At 28.4% G+C, this 27,117-nt stretch overlaps 1 protein-coding gene across 1 annotated transcript in view; it reads right to left on the reverse strand.

Annotated features, from left to right (window-relative positions):
* Window positions 1-397: 397 nt before the first annotated feature.
* Window positions 398-27,117, reverse strand: part of LOC107455860 (rap guanine nucleotide exchange factor 6) — a 372,206-nt gene continuing 345,486 nt past the window's right edge. Inside the window, exons 11-31 of the mRNA XM_043045121.2 lie at window positions 26,719-26,880; window positions 26,189-26,296; window positions 25,240-25,443; window positions 24,673-24,781; window positions 24,252-24,588; window positions 21,951-22,206; window positions 21,074-21,138; window positions 20,802-20,967; window positions 19,765-19,941; window positions 18,867-18,966; window positions 16,490-16,617; window positions 15,877-15,960; window positions 14,888-14,962; window positions 14,593-14,664; window positions 13,715-13,864; window positions 12,630-12,873; window positions 9,428-9,694; window positions 7,453-7,608; window positions 5,745-5,822; window positions 2,532-2,738; window positions 398-1,057 (exon numbers count right to left, since the gene is read on the reverse strand). Coding sequence (XP_042901055.1) covers window positions 1,029-1,057; window positions 2,532-2,738; window positions 5,745-5,822; window positions 7,453-7,608; window positions 9,428-9,694; window positions 12,630-12,873; window positions 13,715-13,864; window positions 14,593-14,664; window positions 14,888-14,962; window positions 15,877-15,960; window positions 16,490-16,617; window positions 18,867-18,966; window positions 19,765-19,941; window positions 20,802-20,967; window positions 21,074-21,138; window positions 21,951-22,206; window positions 24,252-24,588; window positions 24,673-24,781; window positions 25,240-25,443; window positions 26,189-26,296; window positions 26,719-26,880 — 3,174 coding nt within the window. The 3' untranslated portion in view covers window positions 398-1,028. The remainder of the gene's footprint in view (window positions 1,058-2,531; window positions 2,739-5,744; window positions 5,823-7,452; window positions 7,609-9,427; window positions 9,695-12,629; window positions 12,874-13,714; window positions 13,865-14,592; window positions 14,665-14,887; window positions 14,963-15,876; window positions 15,961-16,489; window positions 16,618-18,866; window positions 18,967-19,764; window positions 19,942-20,801; window positions 20,968-21,073; window positions 21,139-21,950; window positions 22,207-24,251; window positions 24,589-24,672; window positions 24,782-25,239; window positions 25,444-26,188; window positions 26,297-26,718; window positions 26,881-27,117) is intronic.

Here is a 27,117-nt window from a genome sequence, read left to right on the forward strand (position 1 = left end):
TAAATAGTTTTGATTTAATAATTTAATTGTATTTAACCTCTCGCTCATAGAAAGTCGCAAAAATGAGAGAAATAAACCACTTTAAATAGAATAGAAATAATTAAATGTTACTTGGCTGGCTTGGTACCATTTTAATACCCGGACCATGGCTTAAAGGTTGACCACTGCTCTAACTAGATGATATTCAGATTCCACCTTCCCATGTACCGAAGAAAGTTATTAAAATCATATTTGTTTGTAATTTCCTCCACTCAGTTTTAGAGATATGTTAATAATTAGATTGCCAAATAGACTGTCATTTTTATTAATTTGCAATACAACAAGCACATGAAGGAAAAAAAAACAATGTAATATATAAAGAAAAAGAAACTTGACGCAGAAATAAGACATCCAAGAAAAAAACTGAAATAACTTTACTGGAAAAAGTTTACAACAAAATGAGATTGAAATGGAGTGATGAAATGAAACATTTTGAAAGACTGCTCATTTAGAATAATAGCATGAACTTCAACAGAAGCTGTTTAAAAAATAATCCATTAAATTACATGCGAAATGAATAATGCTGTATAAAGGAGGTCTGATGGTACAAAGTTAAAAACTTGAATTTACATAATCTTTTTGTACTAAATTACAATTTGATAAAATAGTCGACAATGTATTTTTTAATGAACGAAATTATACAAGTTTTGAAACCTTGAGTCACTATGAGTTCTATGTACAAGACTTAATATATAAACATGCAACATTTAATTATGTATAAAATGGGTTCTTTCAGGCTGTAGACACGCCTGGAAATAAAATTAAAATCTGGTTTTACGTGTAACCAACTTTATAAAACATATGTCCTTTCTTCTTTGGTAACATGTTTTGACATGGGTTCAAATTTGATAATCTTCCTAATAGAGTTTTGATATATTGTTGACAACACTGCAACGAGAAAGATTTATCAGGATGGCTTCTTTAATACCGAAAATGAGATGCTTTCACATGACCCGTAAAAATGTTTGCTTTGATAATCTTCATCTGTTTCACACAGCCGATACTTGGGTTTCATCATCTAAAAAAAATAAGCATTCTTTTAGAGAAGAGGGGTTGAGTTTTCAACATCAAAACTGGATAAAACCTAAGATGAGTCTAGCAAATCATAATTTTACAGTATACTGACTTTAAATCAAATGTTTGAAAACATCTATCTGTGTAGAAATTATAACTTCAAGAAGAAAGAAACATTCACTTTATACTCGTATCTTTAAATTAGATCTCATTTTCTAAAGGAATTTTTAAATATACTAAATTAAATATAAACATAGTGTATTTATTATTTTAATTTTCATATTAAAAGTCTTTTATATTCTTACAAGTGCATGAAATTAAAGCTATAAATTTGGATACTTTTTAAGTAGAATTGTTTAAAGAAATATAATAATTCTGAGGCATCGGCACTTTTAAGTTTCACATTACATCGTCGTTTCATGTAAAGAATGTTGGTGTAAATAATCATTAGTACATACTGTTATTAGAATGCTTTCTTTAACCCCTTTATAAGGCTAATTTTTTTAGTAATGTTATGTTAAAACATTTAGGGATTGAGACTGATATTAAAAATGTATTAGATTCCATAATGAGCCTCTTAATAAACTTGTAAGCATTGCAACTGATGGAGCTCGGGCAATGCTGGGTAAAAAATCCGGTCTTATTGGGCTTTTAGGAGATTCTCAAATTCCACAATTCATACCGATAAAAAAGGCTGCTTGTCGAATTATTTCAATATTCGGAACAACATACTTACTTATGTGAATCATTTTACTCCACTTTAAAATTCGTGAAATCCAAACACCGATCAGTATTAACTAACCAGCGTATCAAAGAATTACTGAGAAGTGCCGTCACCAATTATTCACCAAATTATCAAGAGAAGCAAAATGAATGTGTTTAATTTTTAAATTCAATACATATAATTTGCACTTTTATTTATATGTTTTTAATAAATATAATTTCTGTAAAAATTCTTTTTTTAATACCTTTTAAATGCATATTTAATTGTGGCTCGCGAAAAATTTCAAATTTTGAAAAATGGCTTGACTATCAAGGAGCTTGGCCACCCATTTCAAGCTCATATAATGACCATCATAACTGGAAAATATTGCAATTTTTGTATTTTTGATGACTATATAAATCCCTAAAATTTCCTATGCATAACATATTGAGTACATTATGCAACAATTATCATAAAATTTATATTATTTCATAAAACTTACTGGATTTTTTCCTATTGATTGTTGAGTTGCCAGCTATGATAAAGTCATAAGAAAAAGAAACAACTAAGGATACTAACATTTTCAATTTATTACTATTTTTCTCCGCCATTCCACAGCTAATCTTATGAATGTCTGTCCTTATCTCAAAGTAGGTTTTATTATAATGCTAGCTGAATTAAAAATGCATAAGGATTTTAGTTACCTATTGGTTAATGTTGAAAAAGTCTAATAGTAAATTAAAAAAAAAAACTACAGAGAAAGTATACAGCTTACCGTCGTCATCAGGATCTGTGCAATCACCGTAATAACTTGTGGATCCTTCAACACTGTGTGCCCTTCCGAGGACCATCTGTCGACTTCTAGCGGCCATTTGGGCTGCTATTGTGTAGTCTGGTGGTCGATGTGATCTGGGATAGGGTGGAGGAGGAGCATTTCTGGGAGGGGGTGGAGGTGGGAGGACATGTGTAGGATGTTGAATGGCTGTAAAGAGAATCTTTTTATTAGTTTATAATTTACGTGAATTTTATCATAAATCAATTTATGCAAAGTGAACATTTTTCAAACAAGTAATCTCATTTTGCATGAAAATTGGTAATGTTCTGTGGACAGCATTAAATGTACTCCCTTACTGACATAACTCATCAAATTTCATTTGCATTTAGAAGTTACTTACTTTTAGCAGTTAATGTCATTTCATTAGATTTCAAGTGTGGGTAGTTGAATTTTTATTGCTTGATTATGATATAGAATTATTCCATACCAAAATCAAGTAATGATTTTTTTTTTAAAACAATGTTTCAAATTTAACCTGCTTCTCCCATGAAAAATACCAAGTTTTGGAATCCTTAACTTGTTTCAGAGTTACACATTTTTGAAAATTTACTACTCTTTTACAGTTAAATAATTTTTAAATATTGTAACTTGAGAATAAAGAGTTAAATGTCTATTTTTGTAATGCATTTTATAAAATATGGGTAACTAATTTACAAAGTAATTTTTTAAACTCAAAATTTTTTCAGAAAAATAAAGTTTAAATTTTATTTTAATTAATAATCTTTTAGCATTGTATGAGCCAAGCTTTAAGAGGCCTCAACCTGCGCCATCTTGAAAACTCTCCGTAATGTTAAGTCTATGGGGGAATTTTCGCTACCTTTTCTATTAAAACTATTAGGGATATATCATAACAATTAATTTTTTATACAAGAAAATAAAAATATGCTTCGGGGTCTTTTATTATTTCTTGCGATAATAAATAATAAGTGCTAAAGAAAATTCATTTTTTTTTAATGAGAAATTTTAAATTACTTTTTGCGGGAAAACTACAAGATTTTTGAAATATTTGACAACGCGCCCATCAAGCAACTATTTTTACAAAGCATTTGAAAAAAAATTCATTCGTATAAGTATTATAGATATTGATAAAAAACACATTATTTCATTTAATTTTTTTGAGACCCGCCCAAACGCTTTGACCCCGCCTAATCTTGTGAGTAGGGAAGTGGTGTAAGTGCTAATTGACCAGTTAGAAGGAAAATCTTCTGGGGAAACCAATCACTTTCTACTAAAGTAGAAAGTGAAAACTGACCACTCATTACGCAAAGATTCTTTTCGTTCTTTCTTTTCTTTTTTTAAAAATTCATTCACGTAGTTTCATTTTGTTAATTTATTTAATGACAAAGGCGCTATAAATTCATAAATACCCGCAAGGGGATCAAAAGGGTGCACNCGCGAAGTCGAGCACTTTACGGTAGCACAGTTTAACGAGGACCAACACCGCACACCCTCGGTCCCTAAGCAGACTGATCCAAGTGGGTCACCCACCTGCACACTGACAGCAGCCAGTGATGCTTGACTTCGGTGATCTGCTGGGAACCGTGTCTTAACGATCAGTCCACTACGGGACCAGTTGCTGTTTAATAAATAAATAAAAAAAATTTATAAAATTCTTTTATTGTCCTATTTTTTTCTGTATACTTATCTACCATTAATGACATACTCTCACATGAAATGACTGACTTTCAAAATAAATATCCAAAAAATATATATTCTGACTCAATAAAGAAGTACAAGGAACAAAACAGAACATTCATATACTTATCTATATCAATATAGAAAACAGTTTTTTGACAAAATGGCTATTAGGGCCCCAACGTAGTTTCAGCCCAGGGCCCCACAAATTCACGATCCGCCCATGTTCAGAGTTTTGAAAATTGGCAACTCTTTTACAATTACATAATATTCTAACTTGAGAATAAAGAGTTAAACATCTACTTTTGTAATGCATTTTATAAAATATGGCTCAACCAATTTGCCAAGTAATTTTTACCAACTTGAAATTTAAGGCGCATAATGTTAAAAAAAAAGGTTAAAATAAAATTTTGACAATGGGTTAATTTGATGTGGAAACACCCTGGCATCAATATTTCATGAATAATGTGATATAAATACCATGATAATTTGGATTAATTCTTTCATATGGCTTAGGTTACCCCACTGTTTTAATGTTTGTTCATGATTTCATAAACATGCTGCGAACAAGGAAAAATGTCTGCCAGCAAAGTTGTCACTCTTTAATTCGACAGAATTCTCTTTAGCCATGTTTTAATGTTGACTTGGGAGTGACTACAAATAGTTGCTATTATCTGGGAATGTTTGCAACAAAGAAATGATATTGATCAGGGGTGATTGTATTTCACGGGTACTTCGGAATTCCGTATCATTTCACAGTGTCTAAAAACTAGAAGCAAGGCATGCGATTTTTGTGTGAATATCGCAGAATTCTGTACCATTGGTTCGCACACTTCCACGAATCAAAAACTTATAATCAGACAAAATTTTGAAGCTTGTTCTAAATCCCGTTAACAAGATGTTTAGACACTTTTTTGAGCCTGGTTTGGCGTATTTTTGCCATTTTGAATACGTGGAACTGAGCCGGAATTTGCGATTCTTATTCACGCAATTTTAATATCAAACATCGTTTTTGTATTTACCTGATTTAAAAGCGGTGTGTTGCGATTGGTATTCACGCGATTTAAAAATCGTACATCACAATTCCTATTCAAACGATTTAAAAATCCAATATTATGATTTATATTTACATGTTTTTAAAACCAAATATCACGACTTTGACGCTAGTTAAAAATCCAACATCGCAATTCATATTCACGTGATTCTTGCACAAAGCAAATTGAATTAGTTACTCTAAAGGTGAGATATTCTGCAGTAGAAGGTAATTTAATTAAAAATAATGGTTCAAAAAGTTATGTTAAATATAGTTCATAATTTTTGTAATATGGTACATAATTTTTTACACATAAAATTCTCAGGATTTTTTCCCACTCAGTGACACAATTATGCCTGATTGATGTTTGTGAAAGTTAAATAGTTTCTGCATAACTTAGCTTTGAGTTCCTACTGAACAAATACCTTCCCTGTATTCTTAATGGATATAACCTACAGAGACTACTATAAACATGTATTTCCTACCTTGTGATCCAGGTATAGTTGGCATGACACTCATATGGGGAAAGGACCGCATCCGCAACATTGGAGGGGAATGTGACCCTGAAAATGAAAGCAGAGATGTGATGGCTGGAAGAATAAATTATCTGAATTTTTTTCTCAATGTGTAGTTTTCTTCTTTTAGTACTTAATTTCTTTTTTCTCTTGTACATCGAAGACATTTAAAAGACTGTCATTTTTATGCACAAAAGTAACATTTACAAAATTTAAGGAGAGAAAGAAACTTTTTTTAATTACCCAATAATAAGATCAAAACACTGATTTTATGATGGTATTGAGTGTGCTGAAAAGTGATTACTGAAATATGCGATTCAAGAATTCTATGTCTTAATATTAAAAATTAATTCAATCTAATTGAAGCCAAATAAAAAGGATAGTAAATATATCACATTGATTAAATAATTCTTCTGTTACAAATCAAAATCAATAATTAAACAGGGTGCATAGCCAAATCTTTTAACAAAAATAACCTTTCAAGCACTAAAAATATTTTTAAGCACTATATACATTAACAAAATGCAGAATAATTTTTAAAGACTTTACATAATCATGATAAAATGACTAGTTTCAGACTAAGAACTCTTTTCTCGATTACATTAGCCACCATAAAAAGATAAGATTTTTCGGTTCGATTTTAGAGGATGGAAAATGAAGCCTGAAATTGAAAATCTCTTGCAAAAGGCAGCAGAGTGAGTGCAAGAATAATACCCACTGAATCCAGCTCAGTATATGCACGTGCGGGCCCGAAAGTATTTCATCAGACATGATTAAAAAAATCTCATTTTCGAAAAGGGAAAATTAAGCACTACACCCAATAAAAAAGCACCTTTAAGGGCTTTTAAAAAACGAAAACAAGCACCTTTAAGCACTTTTTAAAAACGCTACGCACCCAGTTGAAATATAAGTTTAAAATTTTTTTTTTTTACAGCGAATAATCTTTTAAATGCTTACCATTTTGAAATTACTTTTAACATTACTAATTTTATACTCTTGTGTTTGTTTCAGTATTCATTACTTCTAGTTACTATGAAAAAGTTTTTCCCAGCAGTTTATCTGAAGTTGCGTTTTTCTCTCTAACAAATCTGCGTAAAAAAATTCCTTACATCGCGTAAATGAGGACTTAGAAAAAAAGAGAGGGTGGAATAAATGCCTCATCGACAAGATTTTGCATAAGTAAGAAAAATTTAACTTTAGATTAGCGGAACTCAGACAAAATATTGTCAAAATATAAATTGATTCACCAAAGTCCTCAAATTAGTGGTAGAATTACATGCGTATTAAGGGGGAAAATAATGAAGATTCAAACTTAGAATGACTAAAACCTTTTTCAGTGTAGTATTCGGAAGAAGATTCTTTTTATAACAGATTCAAAACTATAGTAGGTTAGTTTATGTGGTACTACTATCTGTGCTCTTTACAAGTTGTTTAATTTTATTCATAAGAACACATTGCAGTTTGAAATGATGACTGATTGGGATCTGTGCTCTTTACAAATTGTTTAATTGTATTCATAAGAACACATTGCAGTTTGAAATGATGATTGATTGGGATCTGTGCTCTTTACAAATTGTTTAATTTTATTCATAAGAACACATTGCAGTTTGAAACGATGACTGATGGAAAAAAGTATTAAAATATTAATTATTAAGCAATCATATGAGTTATTTTTTACCAGTACGTTGATTTCTTTGTTGAGGTGGGGAATTGGATGACCCTAGAGAGCTACTACTGTGACTATCTAAACTTGTGGCGTGTCCAGAATCAATCTCATAAAGGGTATGATGATGATAACTGCTCGTACTACTGCTATCACTTGAAGTCACAGAACCTAAAATAACGAAGTTGATTTAGTGAATTTAATAGAACACTTTAATATTTAGTTTTAATCTCAATATATTACTATAAGGAAAATAAAAACTTTTAAATTAAAAAAAAAAGATTTATATAAAATATATGAGGTATTTTTCTTATAATTTGACAGGTTTTTTCTTTTTTAAGAACTACTAAGAGAGTACATAATCTTAAATACATCTACTACAACTGAGAGTGATATAACAAAGCCTGAAGCGACAAACAGCATTGATAAATTGAAATTTTTTTCTTATAAATTAGTTAATAAATAATGATGCCCTAAAATTATCATATGGTGTTAATAAGCTAACAATGACATAAATTACAAAACAGTAACATAAATAACGTAACAAAATAATTGTGATAAGTTATTATAAAAAATTGCTATGTGCATTTATAATGTTATAATTCACTGAAAATAAACCTTTTTTTTAATAAGGTGCATAGTTCATTACCCTTTATTCGAATTGAAAATTATTCTTATGAATACATGATATAATGAAACATGGAAATAAATCAATGAAGATATAAACTGTGTCATGCAAGATTGATTTTTATCTGACTATAATTTTTTTTATTGCTATTAGGTTTATAATTTCTATTTATTAAACATTTTGGGCCTCACTATCCATCTTTCCCTCACTTATAGCTGGTGACTTTTCCACAGCAAAAAAATATATTTCCCCATATTATTCAATGGAACAGTAGTGCATAGCAGAGAAATTTCCGAAAAATTTTGCCGAGGCTCGATGCTTAGAAATTTAAAATGATTTGTTTCAATGCCTATTATTAGCAGGTTTCTTTACATTTTCATTGATAAAATTTTTTTAAAATTTCTATAAGAAAAAGCCTGTCATCTTGTTGTTGGAAAGCAGGATGCTAAAACAAAACAGGCACAAGCAGACTTTTAACTCAGGAGTTCAGACAGTATTGAAAAAGAATGCACAAAACAACAATCGGAATACATGAATTAGTTCTTATAAAGAGTTACTGCATAAATGCAATTTTTAGAAACTCTTATCAGTAACAAAACTAAAGATAAACAACTGACTAAAATTCTGAAATCATGCATATGACCAATAAATTATAAAAAACCCTATTTCATTCTTTTCATTTAAGGGGTAAAGGGACCTTCAATTGTTAGTTATCAATTTTATAACTGATAAGAGTTCAAAGAATGTGTTACATGTTGACTAAATTAATGATTGAGGATAATTCATTCCCATTCATCATGTAAAGGTGAAACAGAAAAAAAACTAAATTTCTTTACTTGATATCAATAACATTCCTTTGAATAAAAAAAAGTATACAGGAGAAGAATCTGCTTTGATGGGTGCAAAATCTATTCATTGAAATTTGAATGTCATCCTGCATTTGTAGTTTGACAGCAGTAAATCATGCTCATTGTCTTGCTCTTTACCAATGCCTCACCATTTTCAATTCTTATTTTTACTTAGGTATTGCACTGAAAGGTTCAACATGTTTATTTCTAGACTATTATTTGATTAATTGTGAACACTTGGGTTACGAACATAAATGTTTACTAGTATGTTATTCTTAAAATAGTTCAATCTCTATGAATTTATTTATTTTCAACTCTAAATGCCATATTGTTAATCAATGCGAAAAAAAAAGTGAAGTCCGGAAGATCCACCTGCGGATAATCGGGAGTTTACTGTACTAAACATGAGATACCTAACGCTTGTATCGTTTACTATTGTAAATTTTGATAAAATTACTACATTGTGCTCTGAAAGCTCACCAAGAGTAAGTACGTGAATTTCATTTAAACTTACCAGAAGTTTGTGACTTTCTTAATGGAAGATTACTGAGAGCTGTGACACTAGAACTTTCAGCACTTAGATCAACAGGTAGCACTGACGGATTTGCAGTATCACTGTGGGAGCGGCCGTGACCTTGTCTCCCATCATGTTTTCTCCTAATAGCATTCGGAGATGGAGACGGAGACAGGGAATGATGGTGACGAGGGGGTTGGTGCGGACGGACTTTGCTCTGATCCGAGAGGGCAAGCAACTTTCGGACAGCTTGAGGAGAGTCAGCACCTGGTATTGAAACTCAATTAATTTAAAAGAACCAATCCTATTTTTTCTAATTTTCAATAAAACAAACTAAAACAACCAATATCTTCCATTTTGCCTTAGTGTCCGTTAATGAGCAGATTAAAAGGGGGAGAAAAAAAAAGGATAATTTTTTTGTATAAACTTTTGATTTGTTTGATGGAATTATTTAACAAATAGTTTTTTACAAAATTTTTTCATGAGTAAGTTAAACAATAAATTATATTACTGATTAGAAATATTTCTTGAAATGGTCCGATTTGCAGCAGAAACCATTGTTTAATAGGTTTTCTAGTTAACACTAAATAAACTATACAATTTTCTCAAATCAATTAATTTTAATGACTTTTCTATTAAAGGGTTCAGCAAGTATATAAAATAAATCAGGCTGTGTAAAACTTAATTATTTTGTTCAGTTACAAAACTCAGTTTGAAACTTAGGATTGTGGACTTCACATTTATTGATAGAACACAAAACTAGTCATTTGATGAATTGATTTAAAATCGCCATTAGGTCTCAGATCCCTTCATGCAATGAGGACTTCTTATTCTGATATAAATATATTTAGCAATACAGAAGTGCCAATTTGCATCCGTAAAATTAATACAAACTGTGTACTAACCATCCGTAATCGGAAGTACAATAATACATATAACATTAGCAAAATTCAAATAGTTCAAATTTAAAGAAGTTTTTATGGAATTCTATATAGATATATGCCTAATGTACCTGCATAGAATAACAACATTGCTCATGAATTTACTAATAAATACAGGGTATATGTAAAAATCAAGAGTTTTTAATAACTTTCTATGACTTAAACAAGTTATAAGCAATGCTGTGAATATTTTTTTTATTAAGTTAATTTTAACACAAACTGAACTATAATACAAACTGAAAAACAAATAACCCAACAATTAATGATGACAACCATATAAATTAGTACAGGGATTTAAAAGTAATTGATAATGCTTTAAAAAACATTTACAGAGCTAAAAAATTTATTAAAAAAAAAAAAATAAAAAATAAATTTAAAAACTTAGAACTACACTAAGACATTTGAGTACNAAGGATTATTTTAATTAATTTTGAGCAAGCAAAAGTTCAAAAAAGTTTCGATCGACATTATTCCATGTGCTAGCAATATTAATTTAAAAATATAAAAATAATCCAGAATAAATAAATAAAATAAAAACAAAAACATTTTAAACATTAAACAAAAATAATATTAACTTAAAAACTTTTTAAACTGAAATAGCTTTAAAAAGTAGGTTTTATCAAAACTTTTAAAATTTATTTGGTTAAAACCATTTTAGCCTAATAAATTTTTTTCCTCAGTATCACAAATATAATTTTAACATAACTACATATAAAAAATATAAATATATAAAATACAGGGTTACTAAATTATATTTATTTCATCTTATTTTTTAGATTAAAATAAAAGTTATTCTTTTTTATAAATGTATACGAAGCAAAAAGCATTTAAGATTAAACATTTTTGATCATCTGAATAGATAAAGATGAGTAGATAATTAAGCAAACTAAGAAAACTTAAATAAATTCATGTACTGAGTAGTTAATTTCAAATGTTTTTAAATTAAACGATAAATGGATTAAAACTTTTTAGAAATGTCAAATTTGAATCTCTTACTACATTTGATAAATGATTTGGCACTTTTGGCTATACACTACTGTACAGTTATATGTAACACTTTATAGTTGTTTCAAGTAGAAATTATAATGTAAGTTAAACATAAATCATGCTTACCAAACTTAGGGCCAGCATTGAGAGAAATTTTCCCTTCAGAAGTACTGCTAGTAGAGCTGGTTGCAGATAGAGTTGGGGATGGATGTCTTTTTCTTGGTGGTTGAACTTGAGGAACAGTAGGAATAACCATAGGCATGGCTGTTGTAGTAGGTTCACATTCCAATGACATTGTTCGAAGTTTCTCTTCATCTGATATTACTTTAAGATTCGAGAGATAAGTTTTCACTCTACGTACCATTTGTGCCTAAACAGAAGATACTTAGAAAATTAGTCTTAAAAAGTAACTTGTTTATTTTAATTTTAAGAAGCAAAAGTAGGTTTAATTTTAAAAATGTTTACTACTTAAAAGTTTCATGCTACTATAGTAGAACTATAGTAACTCTTAACATATCTTTTTATTGGTATAACAAATAGTAAATCTGATGGTAAATATTAATAAAATTGATAATTGTAACGGTCTTGGCATTTAAGGTTTTATAACAGGGGTTTCCAACTGGCGGCCCGGGGGCCGCATTCGGCCCGTGCAGCCTTTTTTTGTTGCCCGTGAACTAAATTATATTAGTTGTCATTTTTTGCGACAATTTTCGTAAAAAATCTATATGGGTTTAAAATACTGTTCTCGTTAATAAAAACCTAATTACTTCCTTTCTGTGAAATTTAACATACCAACAGAGCAAAGAAATTTATTTTTCAGGTTTTGCAGCCAAGAAAATATTTTTTCAAATACAAAAATAATCGTGTATGTTGCTCTTTTTTATTTCATTTTTTTGTATTTTGTGAATATAACTTAGCATGTGTGTATCAGAAATTTTCCGATTTAACTTTTTGAAACCACTCATTTTGGACGAAAATATTTACACACGCATTTGTAAATTTAAAATGTAAATATCTATTCTCTGGTGGTTGCAGCAGGCAAACCTCAATTTTGTCATTGAACATTTTGAGTAAGTTTTAATACCAACCTTTTTAAAGTTTTATATCTTAACAATTAGATATCTGCTGCNTAGAAATGTCAAATTTGAATCTCTTACTACATTTGATAAATGATTTGGCACTTTTGGCTATACACTACTGTACAGTTATATGTAACACTTTATAGTTGTTTCAAGTAGAAATTATAATGTAAGTTAAACATAAATCATGCTTACCAAACTTAGGGCCAGCATTGAGAGAAATTTTCCCTTCAGAAGTACTGCTAGTAGAGCTGGTTGCAGATAGAGTAGGGGATGGATGTCTTTTTCTTGGTGGTTGAACTTGAGGAACAGTAGGAATAACCATCGGCATGGCTGTTGTAGTAGGTTCACATTCCAACGACATTGTTCGAAGTTTCTCTTCATCTGATATTACTTTAAGATTCGAGAGATAAGTTTTTACTCTGCGTACCATTTGTGCCTAAACAGAAGATACTTAGAAAATTAGTCTTAAAAAGTAACTTGTTTTTTTTAATTTTAAGAAGCAAAAGTAGGTTTAATTTTAAAAATGTTTAATACTTAAAAAGTTTCATGCTAGTAGAACTATAGTAACTCTAACATATCCTTTTACTCGTACAACAAATAGTAAATCTGATGGTAAATATATATATATAAAAAAATGGATAATTGTAATGGTCTTGGCTTTAAAGCTTTTATAAAGTACGGCATAAAACTAAGTCTATAGTACTGTCTTATAATGCTATACTTGAAACTATTACTACAACAGGAAATGCTCAAAGTTCGAAGTCTGGAGACATGCATTACATCAATACGGCATGGAGTGACACAGTTTCTAAAATTTACGTAATGAATCCCAGACACATACTACACTGGTCCGACAAAACTTATTGCATCTTCTATAGTAGGTTGAGAAGGTCTGTATTATGTGAGGAAATGCATGATAAATCTTAATGACACCGTTAAAATAAAATGATGCAAAAGAATGTTTGTTTTATGTGTTTATATATTAAATATATTTGCAAATCCCTCTAATCTGTCTTTTATTCTTTTTATATGAATATTTTTGCTAAAAATTTTTAAGCACCCCGTGTATTAACAGAACATCCTGCTTTTTGCCATTAAACCTTTTCCCCTTAAATCTAAGGACAAAAAAAAGTGAAATTTCTATCACAACTGAAAATTTGGGTTTACTAAATATAAAAAAATTTAAACATCTAAAAAGACAGCACAATATTTTTTTTAAATCAATTTTACTTAGGTTCTTAACTAATTAAATTAGGATATTAAAACTTTTTAATAACCTCTTCAAACATTTTCTTGGGATTAGGTTGGGCAGTACTTTTCTTTCTTCTTTTAACAGTTGCAGCATTTGTAGTTGTTGCAAAACTGTTCAGAGAAGCCATTGCTGCAGTTGGATGAGCACCACCAATTTCCAACATGCTAAATAAATCCTGAAATTAAAAAGCTTGAAATTAATAAAAATAATGAAAGAGAAATATAATAATGAAAAAATAATAAATTATCAATTTCCATAAGCACTATAAATAACTAGGTAAATTACATATACAACAAATTAACACACATTTGTCCGACATTATTTGTCAAGTGCGAGATTTTTTTGATAATCAATTAACTGCAATGTACAGTACAGAACCCGTTATCCGGAAATCAGAAAACCGGAATGAAATTCGAAAAATTTTCCCGCCATTTTTTTAAAAAAAAAAAAATTTTTTTTTTCCTCATAAAATTTTAGGATTTTTCTTTCTTTTTTGCATCATTTTGGAAATAATCATTAGTGTATTACTTCATCGTTTTTTCTTCTTTTTAAGATCATTTCCAAATACTTTTTTTAGTTGGGTTTAACAAGAAAAAAAACGGCTTTTTGTAGCGTTTCAGAAAACCAGAAAAATCAGTTATCCGGAATAGCGATGGTCCCAATTGTTCCAGATAATCGGTTACCTACTGTAGCACAATTTGCAAATTTTTATCATTTGAACGGATATGTGTTACCATAATTATTAGAACTATTTTTCCCACTGTAGAAACCTGAGTAATGTACCATATTTAGCAGAAAAATATATTTATATAGCCGGTTAAAATAAATATAAGACTTTCAATATATAATTACATAAAAATAGCAATTAAAAATATATAATTATTTAAAAATAGAACAACTTACATATGGAGCAGAGCACATATTCATCAGTTGACGGATTTCTTTGGCAATCATACGCAATTTTTCGAAATTTACCTATAATAATTAAAAATTCAGGAAATGAAATCACTTGAAAATCTTACAGAAAGGTTTTTTTTTAAAAAATAAACAATTATTAAGAATTCAGACAAAATAGAAAATATTATTAGAATAAATTGTTCTTTATCAGAAAGTATTGGGAGAAGAGAAAATAAACAGCATTTAACAGACATTATACATTAAAAAATCAGTTGAAAATTCAATATTTTTTAATACTTACTAAATTATCTACAAAAGTGTCATTTCCCAAATGAATAAATGTCAGATCTTTTTTAACGACAGGATAAAATGGAATCTATGAAGAAAAAAAAAACAAAATATGGTAAAGCAGAAGACTTACAGATAGTTACAAAGAAAAAACCTTTTTATAATATAATGAAAAAATTAGCCAGCTGTCTGTGAGTCCATTTAAATTATAATGTTTACTTAGGTGTTAGTTGGATGTAAATTAGACTTAAAGTAAATATATTTATACACTTTCATTGTTTTAATACTTTCTACTTCTAGCCCTAACTAACTAATTTATTCTAAAAAGTACTAGTTCATTCTTTAACACCAAACATACAACAACATAATTTAACTTTTAAAAACCTGAATTACGATTAAGTTTTTATTAAGATTTAAACTGGTAAAAACATTTTGAATAAATGTACTTATACTGCATGTAACTCCCTTTAAATACAAGTTTCACTATTAAAAGTGAAAACTATAGACTCCATAATTACTTAACAAACGTTTTAAACACATTTTCTCAGAAAAAAATTGTGGTTGCCAAATGCCATATCACAAATTATAGATTTACAAACTGATTCCATAATTAGAAACAGATTCCGTTTTTATTTTTCCTTCAAGAACTTAATATCTTATTTATCATTATTGTCCAACTTCAACTAAATTTTTGAAAAATTATTTTAGCTCAATAAATGAAGGTAAAAAATTATTATAATGCTTGAAAAATTCAAAATACAGCTATTATCATCTTGCTGTCGAAAGATAAAAACTCAAATAATAAGTACAGTTTCTTTTACAAAAAAAAAAAAAAAAAAAAAAATTTTATCAGTTTCTAGAAATAACCACTAATTTAAACTTTCATTTCCCATACAAAAAAAAAATTCAAATGAGGTAAACATCTAATGACTCACACAGGCTTGCGATTATTTGGTGATGATGCAATAAATAATAATACATAATTTAAGTAAAAATACTTACGATAGGGGGTTGAGTGTGTTCACTATTCAGAAGACTGCGGTATTTACACATGTTCCTAGATGGATCCATTAAATCTTGCAAATCCTTAAAAGAGGATTTTAAAAATTGTATTATAATCTTTAAATCACATGTCTTACAAGAGATATTTTAAAGAAATAATAAATTAGTAGAAAAAATAACAGATATTATTTGAGCAAAACAAAATTATTAATACCTATTTATAAATCTTAAAGAAAACATAACTAAATAACTATGAAACAATTGTTAGTTATGTTTGTTAAGTTGAAATAAATATATTGTTTTTAGACATCCAGATTGTTAAGTTGGTAGATATTGTTAAGTTACTATAAAACATTTCACACAAAATAAAATATCTTTCCAAACTATTAAATAAGGGACAAATTTTGCTTTATAATTTAATATTCATAGAAAACAAGAAAAAAAATTAATAAATTTTCTGAATGTATATTCAAGCCATAGGTAAAGGTATTTTGTTACAGATCATTCATGTGTTTATAATTTAGAAATTAATTAATATGTATTACTATTTCAATACTTAAAAATAAGTAAATAAAACTGACTACATATTTCAAATACAAAAGATTTAACTTACAGAGAACATTTTTTGATATTTGGTGGGGAGTTTCTCCCATGTTGTTCTCAATCTTGAAACAGCTCCATGTCCTAAGCCACTCAGAATAGCAAACATTGAATTGAAATTTTTACAGTTTTTACATTGTCCTAAAAAGGAATATCAATAATTCAGTAAGATTTTTTTTACCAAAAAAAAAAAAAAAAAAAAAAAAAAAAAAACAGAAAGAAGAAAGAATCGGTTATTTTTTAAAAAAATTTATTAATAGATTTTACATTATTTTTTAAGGGTAAAAAACCTAAACAGCCAATTACAACCACAGTATTAAACATAGAAAGATACTGCTATAATGAAATTTAAATACATATGTATTTTATATAGATTTTATACATTGATAAGTAATATAAATTTGAATGTTTAAAGGAAATTTATTAGTTTCTTAAGTATTCAGCAAAGTATTATAAATATTGTTAAAACAAGACTAAGTAAAATAAATTTAAAATTTTAGCATCATAGAATTTTATCAATCACTTAAAAAAAAAAAAGATCAACAATAAATCAATTTTACATTTAAAAAAAGCCTTCAACTAGTCTAGTTACTCCATGATCTCAGTCATCAAAATACTTATCACAAGCTTTTGTATTTTCATCTCATACATTCACGCATTTAAAAATAAATAAATAGAAAAATCCACATTATTTTACATGTTACGATCTCTGAATCTTAAATATTGTTAGTATTACAAACAAAATGCTAATATACGCTATTCCTATTCTTTTAACATCAATTCATCATCTTTATAATTATACTCTTAAAAACCATAATTTTAAAGCTTGTGTCAAGTTTAGTGATGCATAGTTTATATTATTTATTTGGTATTCTTAAACATAATTTCTTTCATTTATATTAAAAATGTAGAAAAACTTAGATTATGAAATTTTTTTTCAAAATTAAGGAATTTTACACAAACAATGGAATTTACATAAAAAAAAATCATTTTGTTGTATATGATGCAGGAAAAGGTAATTTTAATATCACAAGAATTATCATTTTTTTAAAAAAAACATTTCACATAACATTGAAAATACCAACTATAAGAGAATAGAAACTAGAACAATTAGCTTTAGTTAGCTAAGATTAATAGAGCCTATTAATTTTTTGACTAATTGTCAGAACAAGGATTTTTTGAGTTGTTGTTTATAGGAAGTCTATATGTGGTCTGCAATTAGTATCAAGAATAAACATAGCAATTTTCTATTGAATTTGAATACACCAATTAGATCTCTATTGACCCTTAGGTATGAAAAGGTTGACAACCATTTTCTTTATAATATAAAGTAACAGGGTGTTGAGTAGAGCGCCAAATAACTAAAATAAACTCAATTACACCAAATGCAATGAACATTACTCACTCATATTAAAATCTAAAGAAGAATCACTGGGGTAACTCAGGTTGTACCTTAAGTCAATAATATCCCCATATTAAGCTAAAGTAGGCAAACTCTTTGAGAAGCCTAAGTCAAACGGTCAAGAACAGTTGTATACTGACTAACAGACTCGTAAAATGTATACAAACGCTGTTAGCGGAAAATGTGTCACAATCGTGGAAAATTTTTGTTACTATTACTAAAAAAGAAAACATCAGCTTCGTCTAAGAAAGTTTGCTTTTTTGAATTCCCGAGGAAAAAAGAAAATTAATATTTACGCTTTTTCCTACCAATACAAACAAGATTTAAAATTACACATTGCAAATCCTATTTAAGCGTACACATCGTGTTTCGTATTGTCAAAATTTTATATCAAACACCGTATTTTGTATTCACAAAACTTAAAAACCACGATTATGATTCGTGTTCAATTGGCTTGAAATTTACACATTGGAATTCGTATTTACACAACTTTAAAAATTAAACATAGAGATTCGCATTCTTTCGATTTTAAAATTAAATGTCGAGATTCATAATCTAATTGTGTGTATGTTTCCTATGTAAAATTTTTTCTTGCTCAAATATTGGGTATTTTTTCAATTATTTAAAAAGTGTTCATGCACATAAATTTTTGGATTTCTATTTTCAGCTTTTTACCAAACTTGTGGCATAAATAAGTATAGAGTTCTATAAAAATTAAACATTTTTAAAAAAGTCTAAGATTTCAAACAAATTTCGCCTAAATGAAGTGGCGACGTAAGGGTTGAAACTAGTTACAATATTTAATCAATGAACGCGGAATGTTTTAAATTGAGATTTTGTCTTTTCAGCAAGCTTTTCATTTTATCTAAGTCTAGTGACTAGACATATTATTTTATGCTCAATTAATTCAGTTACTTAATGATAGCATCTAGTACAGGACAAGAGCAACACTAAGAACAAAGGAAGAAAATTAACAAAAAACACATACTTGCAACTTTAATAAACTGCTTGACAATTCGCATTCTTCTAATGAGTTGATGCTCAGCACATACTTCAGTGACTACCCAAAACATCTCATGATTCACCAACTGTAAAATTAAAATTTGAAAATAATTAGTTATCTTAGATAACTCTAAGAAGTCGTCATAACAGTTTTCATATCTCCTAAGATAACTATATATTTACAAATATATAATCAAAACAAAATCAAATTAAAGGTGTTAGAAAATGTATGCAGAGATAGGTAGTTTCAATTTTACCTAATTTTGTAGTAGAGTCAAATTTACGATTTTAAAAGGAACTGAAAATTATCAATATAAAAAATTGAGAAATGAGTATTTTTGGATGAAATTTTTAGGGAACATTTATTAACGCTGGATTGAGAAATCTTACTTTAATAACTCAGATATTTCTCAATATATATAGTATACTATCTCAAAGTTGAAGAGAAGTGAAAAAAAATTCGAGATATCAAGTTTTCGAGACAAGATCAGAGCTACATATGTTCTAAAAAGTAGTCATATAAACATAAGAATAACCATTAATAATTCTGTATGTAATGATTAGTTGTCTATAAGTCTAAATACAGCAATGATAATTTTTAAAAGTAGGGCAAAAATAATTATACATTAAATAGAAAAGAATTGGTATACAATAAACTTACATTGTTGATTTTTCCAAAAAAAAAATTCATTTTCTATAATGAAAAATATTCGACATAACAAAGTTTTCAGAAGAAACTTTTCGGCATAGGAATTCAAATTAACATTAGGTGATTATGTAATGACAAGGGAAAAATATTTTTTGACATAACGAGGTTTTTGTCGAGAATATATTGTGTATATATAATAGAATTGAACAAATCAAATTTAATAAATCTAACTTACTTCAGCAAATTTTGAAAGTTGAGGAATTCCATATTTTGAAGTAACTTCAAACAGGTCATCAATATATTCTGTAGGTTCAATTTGTCTAAATGTGCTAAAATCTTCTAAGGTTAACTGTGTGGCTACTTCTACACTATTTAATTGTAAAAAGTGCACTTGACTCTCTCGAAGAAGTTCCTAAAGACAATAAAGAATGCAATATGAGGCTTCTTTAACTATTTACTTCTTGATTTTTAGAAGCACAGTTTAAATTGAATTAAATTTCAACTGAATATTTCAATCACATATATAATGAGAAAATTAGAAAACAAAGTATTTTAATACATAAATTGGATATTTTGCATCATTTTAACTGCAACATCAGGGTTATTAACATCAGTATTTTCTACAGATTGCTCTCTCTTTAACAATAATCAGAGAGATGTAAATTCTTAAAATAGTTTTAATAAATGAATTTAAAAAAAAAAATTCTTTCTATTAATGAACCATGTTTTAATAGATAGATGCATCCACAGACTATGTTTTATTTAGTCTTATTCACTCAGCTTTTCCAGTTAAAATTCATTCTAGAGTTTCAAAGGACTCTCATTAGTAAAAAAAAAATAGGGGTTATACTTTGCTGTCATTATTGAAGACAATAATAAAAACTGCTTGTTAAAATTATTTAAAAAAAAATCCCTGTTATGACCACAAATATATAAAAGAACTTATCTCATTATCCAATAAGTACTATATACTAAGCCCTGTTTAAAACAGACATTAAAATGAGAAAAAGCTAAATCAACTACAAACTGATTTTATTAATCAAATGAGAGACCACTATATGTAACAAAGTTTAAACATGAGTAAATTAATTTAAGTTTTTCCTAACTAAATTATTAAATAGAAAAGTACAAAAATAGCATTCATAATAATTTCACAGTTATTAATACAATTAAATAAATTGCATACAAAATGTAAAAAATGAGACAATTTACGGACAAAGAATCATAGAGATTTTGAATTAAAAACAAGAACATTAACTTGAATAAACTTACGGTGGCTAATTCGTCAGGAACAAGCGGTTCTGTGGAGGAGTTATTTTTAAGATAATATCGACTATTAAGCCCGATCCTTTCTGCTAAATTTTGAAGTTGATCAGGCAGTCTTCGTTGTTTCACAACACCTCCATCACCAACAGATACTTCTCGTAAAGAATAGTTACTGAAAGATTAAACATTATAAGCATTTAAAGATTACAAGTTCCTTGAAATCACAAAGAGCAATACAAACGCAATTCAGATCTCTAGAAATTGAATTTAGAGCTCACCTACTGGGATCTGTAATGCCAAATTCTCTCAGAGATAGCATAACCACTTCTCTGGCAGTAGTTTCCTAAAAAAATGTCAATTTAATTACATTTTATGAATAAATGACTACTATTTATTACATTTATCTCTTTGAAAATATTTTCATTCGGATTGATAGTTTAATTCTCAAAGTTTTACAGCAATTTATCAAATAAAAGAAATGAAAACATTGTTTTTTAAATTATTGAACAGTTATTTGAAACAGATTTCTTTTAAGGAGGAAGATTTTGTCACTGGCCAGCTCTATTTGCAGCTGTTAATATTCAACAGCATAGCCTTGCAAATTTTACTCCACTTGGAAGACAAGAGAATCTCTGGATCAAGTAGTGAAGACAACCCTATTTTCAGGTAGGGTTTTTGGATGGCGAATCTACTGGCATTTGCATTTTATGGAGAAAAAGGACAAAAGTCTCTTATGATTACCCAACAGCAAGTAAATTCTAACCCCGGATTTGTCAGTCAATTGGGAGGAAGTAGCAGTATGAGAAATGACCAGCCACTGTCAAAATTTGAATCTAAGTCACCTCAATGGAAGTTTAGGAATGGATTAGTTTGAGCACATAATTTAATGTAAGAGAGGTAAGCTTAGCTGTACCACACGAGAATGTTAATATATTCAATCAAAAAAGAAATTAAAAAGAAATAAAAAATTCCATCAACAAAATGTAAATTATTTTACTAATGCATAAATATTTAGCAAAATGCCATTGCCATTTTTCTTCAAATCCATTTAATATATATTATAACAACACAATACAATTTAACAGACTAATTTCTTTAATTAAGTAACCAAGCAAAAATTGAAAAATGGTAATAAAACAAATAAGAAAATCTTACTTTATGAACAAGGAGGAACTTAAAGGTCTGGTCTGATTTATAGACTTTCAGGACATGTTCAGGGTAGTCTAAAGAGACTGTGTGTTCGTTTATGGCAATAACTGATGAGAGGTCAGGATTGCTGTGACTGTGGTACAAAGTTCCACCAGCAGTCCTATGAGGAGATGAAGTTCGAACCACTATTCCCCCAGATCCACCACTACTGCCACTGTGTATTGAATAAAGACTATCATCGGAACTGTTGAGTTGAGATTCGCTAAAAAAATACAAAAAAGGAGATTATACACAACAATTCTACTAAATTTATTAAGATATTATATGCATTGATAATTCATAACATAAGTTAGTCACAGGAGCTGATTTTCTAATTTTTCAGTACTGTTAATCCCGCTCAAGCCATAAATAAAGCATTTGTTAACAACCAGTAAAACTTGGAAAAACATTTAGGTGGAAAAAACAAGAATTTTTGAGATTTATAAAAGGAATACTTTGCTATAATATTATATATGTGTTTGGACCTTATTGGAACCAAATTTTTAAATAATCATCAGAAAACATACAGTTAAGATTATTTAAAAGTACTACCAATTTAAATGTGTACAATAACAAAGGGATCACATTATTATTGTTACTCTTTTAATCTAGAGCTTACAGGGTCACAAATAATAATAATATGCACAAAAGGAAAAAAAAAAATTATTTCAAAATCTGTCTTAGTTTGAAAAAGAGGGCAATTTTCCTAACATTACTGAAAAATTTGCAAATTAGTCAATGTTTTGTAGGCCATTCTTTACTTTAGCCTCCAAGGTGGCTCAAAGGTTAAAGTGCTAAACTGTCACATGGGCTAGTTCAAAAGTGACGGCTTGAAGCCCACCCAAATTCCAGCTTGTATGGGAAGTAGAGGTGTCCTGTGCACAGTGCTGACCACAATCATAACTTGGGTCATGAAATCGCGGAGCTGTAACCACTATGAACTGTCCAGCCAACAATGGGCTGTTGCAGGAATGTTTTATTTTATATAGTTTGTATAGTATACAGTAAATAATATATAGTTCGCTTGATTACCCTCGGAATTGATTTTACACAACTTGATTTTACTCGGAATTTCAGAGCTGAATGAATAGGCTAATAATTTGAAAAAGATGGAAAAATTATTTTTTTTGATTTCATAAAGAACTAAGTGTTATATGCTTAGACATTTCATTCAGAAATAAAATTTAATCTCGATAATAAAGCATAAATATGTCATAAATAAATAAGACAAAACTATGAGTAGAAAAAAGATATCAAAATAAATTTCAACACTAATTTATACTTTGATATCATAATCAATTCATAGAAGTTTATTATTTAACATTCACAACTTTGTATAGCTCAAAAATAATTACAATGGAACAGTTTTAAAATATTATTATATACAACACTAGATTTACTATTGTATGGGAACTCTTAACTGGAAATAATAGCATACAATAATACATAATAGGAGTCTTAAAGTAAAAAAACACGAAAATATTTCAAGCAACTAAAACTAACCAATTAGTTTAAAAATAATTTGCAGTTAGAGAAAAACAGCAAATTAGTAATAAATTTCACCTTTATTCTAAATTATTATTAAATTAAATATTTTTTATTGCACATTATGTTAAGTTCTATTTTAGATTCACACCTGAAATCGGAAATACAAACATGGTCTTGAGCATCCCAGATTTGGGGTCTCATACTGCATATAATATTTTTTAAACATTAAAAATACTGTTTATGTACACTGCTCTAAAACAATAAAGGAAATTGTAAGTCTTGTATAAAATAACAGTATAAGCAATATTTTTTTTTACATAAAATGGAAGAAGAGAGCCACAAATGCAAATGTATCATATTTTCAAACTTCACAGTATGCAGAGGTTGAAGACAATGCTTTAGTGAATTTGATTTGGCTTTCAACTTAATGTAAAAATCAAAGCGGAAAATATTATCGACATCCAGTAATTCAAAAATTTTATTTAAAAACAAAGCTAGTCATGAAAATTTACCATTACATATTTTTCTATTGGCCATTTTTTGCAGAGTTAACAGTTAACAATTAATTGTGTCAACAGCCATTTGTGATTTTTAACTTTTGCATAATTTTTTTATAGTAAAAAATACATTCATTTTTTAATAGTGGTACACAGCGTTACGAAAAATTTAGAAAGGGTACACAAAAGTCATAAGCTTGGGAAACACTGATTTAATAGTATTAAGAAGTGCGTAATTTTTGGTATCATTTTTAATGAATGGAGATTGAATTAAAAAGCTTACTGATTAAGAGTCTTTGGTATGATCATTTTTACTAGTGCTTTCTTCAATTTAGCTCTGTGTCCTAATGTCATAAACCCTTTCTTATCATCTTTCTTTAAGTCACCACTGTTATTGCTACTGGATCTCACAGCTTTGTTAGGGGGTGAGCTAGGGGTTTGGAATATGGGCACAATACTCAATGGGTATCCACTGACACCAATGGGGAAACCGATATCACCAAAATCGATGTGTGTTGATAACCTGGCTTGAGGATCATGTTGTAACCTCGCTATTTCGGCTGCTTTGCGACTTCTTGAACGCGGAGAGTTTTCAGGGGTATTTAACATTTCTTTAAAACCTGCAAGACAATATAATTCATTACTGAGTTAATTGATTTCAGAAGTAAGAGTATTTCATGATGAATATTATTATGAAACAATACCTAATAAATTAGACCTAACAGTAATACATAAATGTGTTGTTCCCCTTAAAACTTCTAAAGCTCGAGCATGACTCATGTGTTCAAAGCTTTGTCCATTAACTTCTAAAATCTAAATTATACAAAGAAATACATAATCAATGCTAAGATTTATCAACACAAGAAATATGAAACTATAATTTAAACATTGCATATAGAAATTGATTAAAATATTTTTTCTTAGGAAAATGTTTATACTTTTAAATAAATGCATAAATTAATGATATGAAAGTTAGTTGTAGCTATGCTTATAGAATGCACATAGCTATCTGCACTACTACAAAAAAAAGTATTACACTAGCAGTAATATAAAGAAAAGTAATAGAATAAAAAAAGTTTTATTAAAAAATAAACAAATGTCTGATGAAAAATAAAAGAAAAGTGTTGCAACAAATTAAATAAAGGCCACCTTTGGTGGAGATCTGGAACCTATAGGAACTTAAAGGTNAAACAAATTATTAATTAATGAAATTAAAAATATACAATATTTTTGCTATGAGCAATTGCAATAAAAACTATAAGAAAACCTACTTGGTCCCCTCTTTTGAGTCCAACTTCTTCAGCCTTGGATCCTTTGTCAACTTTAGAAACAAAAACTCCAAAACCCCTTTCATAACCACCAAGGATATGAAAATGTAAGACTTCATCTCTTGTTGACCTAGCCAAAGTAACTGTCCTATTCCGTGCTTTAGTAGCACAAGCAATATTTAACAGTCTTAACTGACTTTGCATTTTCTGAAATTATAAAAATTAACCATTTAAAAAAGCGAAATAAACAATTATTTGAAATAATTAATTAATCTAATAAATAAAGTGATAAATAATTAGAGATTTTAATTTTAATGAAACTTGAGACTATTGATTTCCTGTTTCTGAAGATAAAAATGTGAAACATACTATAAATCAAGCGGTAAAATATTATTATGCATCATCTGCACCACAGTAAAATCACAAATCTGCCAATCACTGAAGTTTTTGGTATAGTGAATACAATATGACATATTTTTTATGATTTAGTCAAGAGAGCAAAAATGTCCTTATAATAAATGTAATAAATCATGTCATTATAATAGCATATACTAAGATCAATTCCATAACTCATATATTTTGTAAAGCAGAAATAATTTAAGAATTTACTACTTAATGCTTACTTACCTATTAAAATTTAATTTATAAAATATTTAACTTAAATTTTGATTATTTTAATAAAAAAAATTGAAAAAATAAACAAACTTTTTAATTAACATCCTCTGCTCATTTTGTAGTTTCTTAAGTCAGTTTTACAAGTTTCTATAATATTAATCAATAATATTTTTTGGAATAGATATTTTAAAGATCTTTTTCAAAGCTCAATTTTTATACATCTGAATTCCGTTCGGCCAATAGAAAAAATTTATTTATAAACAGACATCAGTAAACTGATTATAATTTATTCAAAAGAAATAATAAAAAAAAGATCTAACATATGAATAGTACTTACTTCTTTTTCCAAACCAGATTCAAACATTTCAAGAAATTCCATCATTTCAGGATCTGTTTCAAAATCTGTGAAATGGTTATTTACCCAAAGCAGAACTACTCGAGTTACCTGTAGAAATTAAAAGTAGAATAAATTAAGTTAAACAAATTCAAAACTATTCTGCTTCAATGACTTTTATTTCCACGTTTTTTTTCTTAAATAAAAAGAAAGAAAAAAAACTAGACAGTAAATAATAGGTATTCTTGCAAATAAATAATACTTAGAAAGCAAAGAAATAAAGCAGAACTAATATCAAAGACTAAGATAAATTTGAAACTCTTACATATATTCATAAACTATTATTATTTGAAATAAATTTATGTTTCTCATATATGTATATTAAAAAATATTGATACAATAATGTAACATTTAATATTTATTACATATTTAAAAAAAAATTATAACTTCAATAGCTAAGATATTGACATTTCCATTATAAAACTGAAGAAGAAAACTTTATCAAAAATTTTTAATAAAAGCAGAAAAAATACCTTATCCCTTAAATGAGGATCTGCAAACCATCTCAAAAGATTTTCAGTGATGCTAAGAGGATTTTCGATGAATGTACGATATGTAAGTAGAAAATCTTCCACATAACTTGGATCTAAGGCATTATCCTCAACTAAATGGGCCATTAACCGTTCTATTGTTCCCTATAAAGAAAGTAAATAAATTTAGACATTAAATAATTCTCCCTCAGATACATAAAATTTTAACAATGTGTCTAAGAGGCCAGGATAACCTGGTTGGTAGAGCACTGGGCCCATGTCCAAGAGTTTGTGGGTTTGATCTCTGCCGGCTGGAGACTCCCCGTGTAGTAAATGCATGTTAAATCTGTCGAGTCGCAAAGTCCTCCATGTTCCCATAACAAATCAATACCTCTGGGGGTA

Source organism: Parasteatoda tepidariorum, chromosome 10 (assembly GCF_043381705.1).
Source record: "Parasteatoda tepidariorum isolate YZ-2023 chromosome 10, CAS_Ptep_4.0, whole genome shotgun sequence".
In the NCBI taxonomy this organism is placed as follows: Eukaryota; Metazoa; Arthropoda; class Arachnida; order Araneae; family Theridiidae; genus Parasteatoda; species Parasteatoda tepidariorum.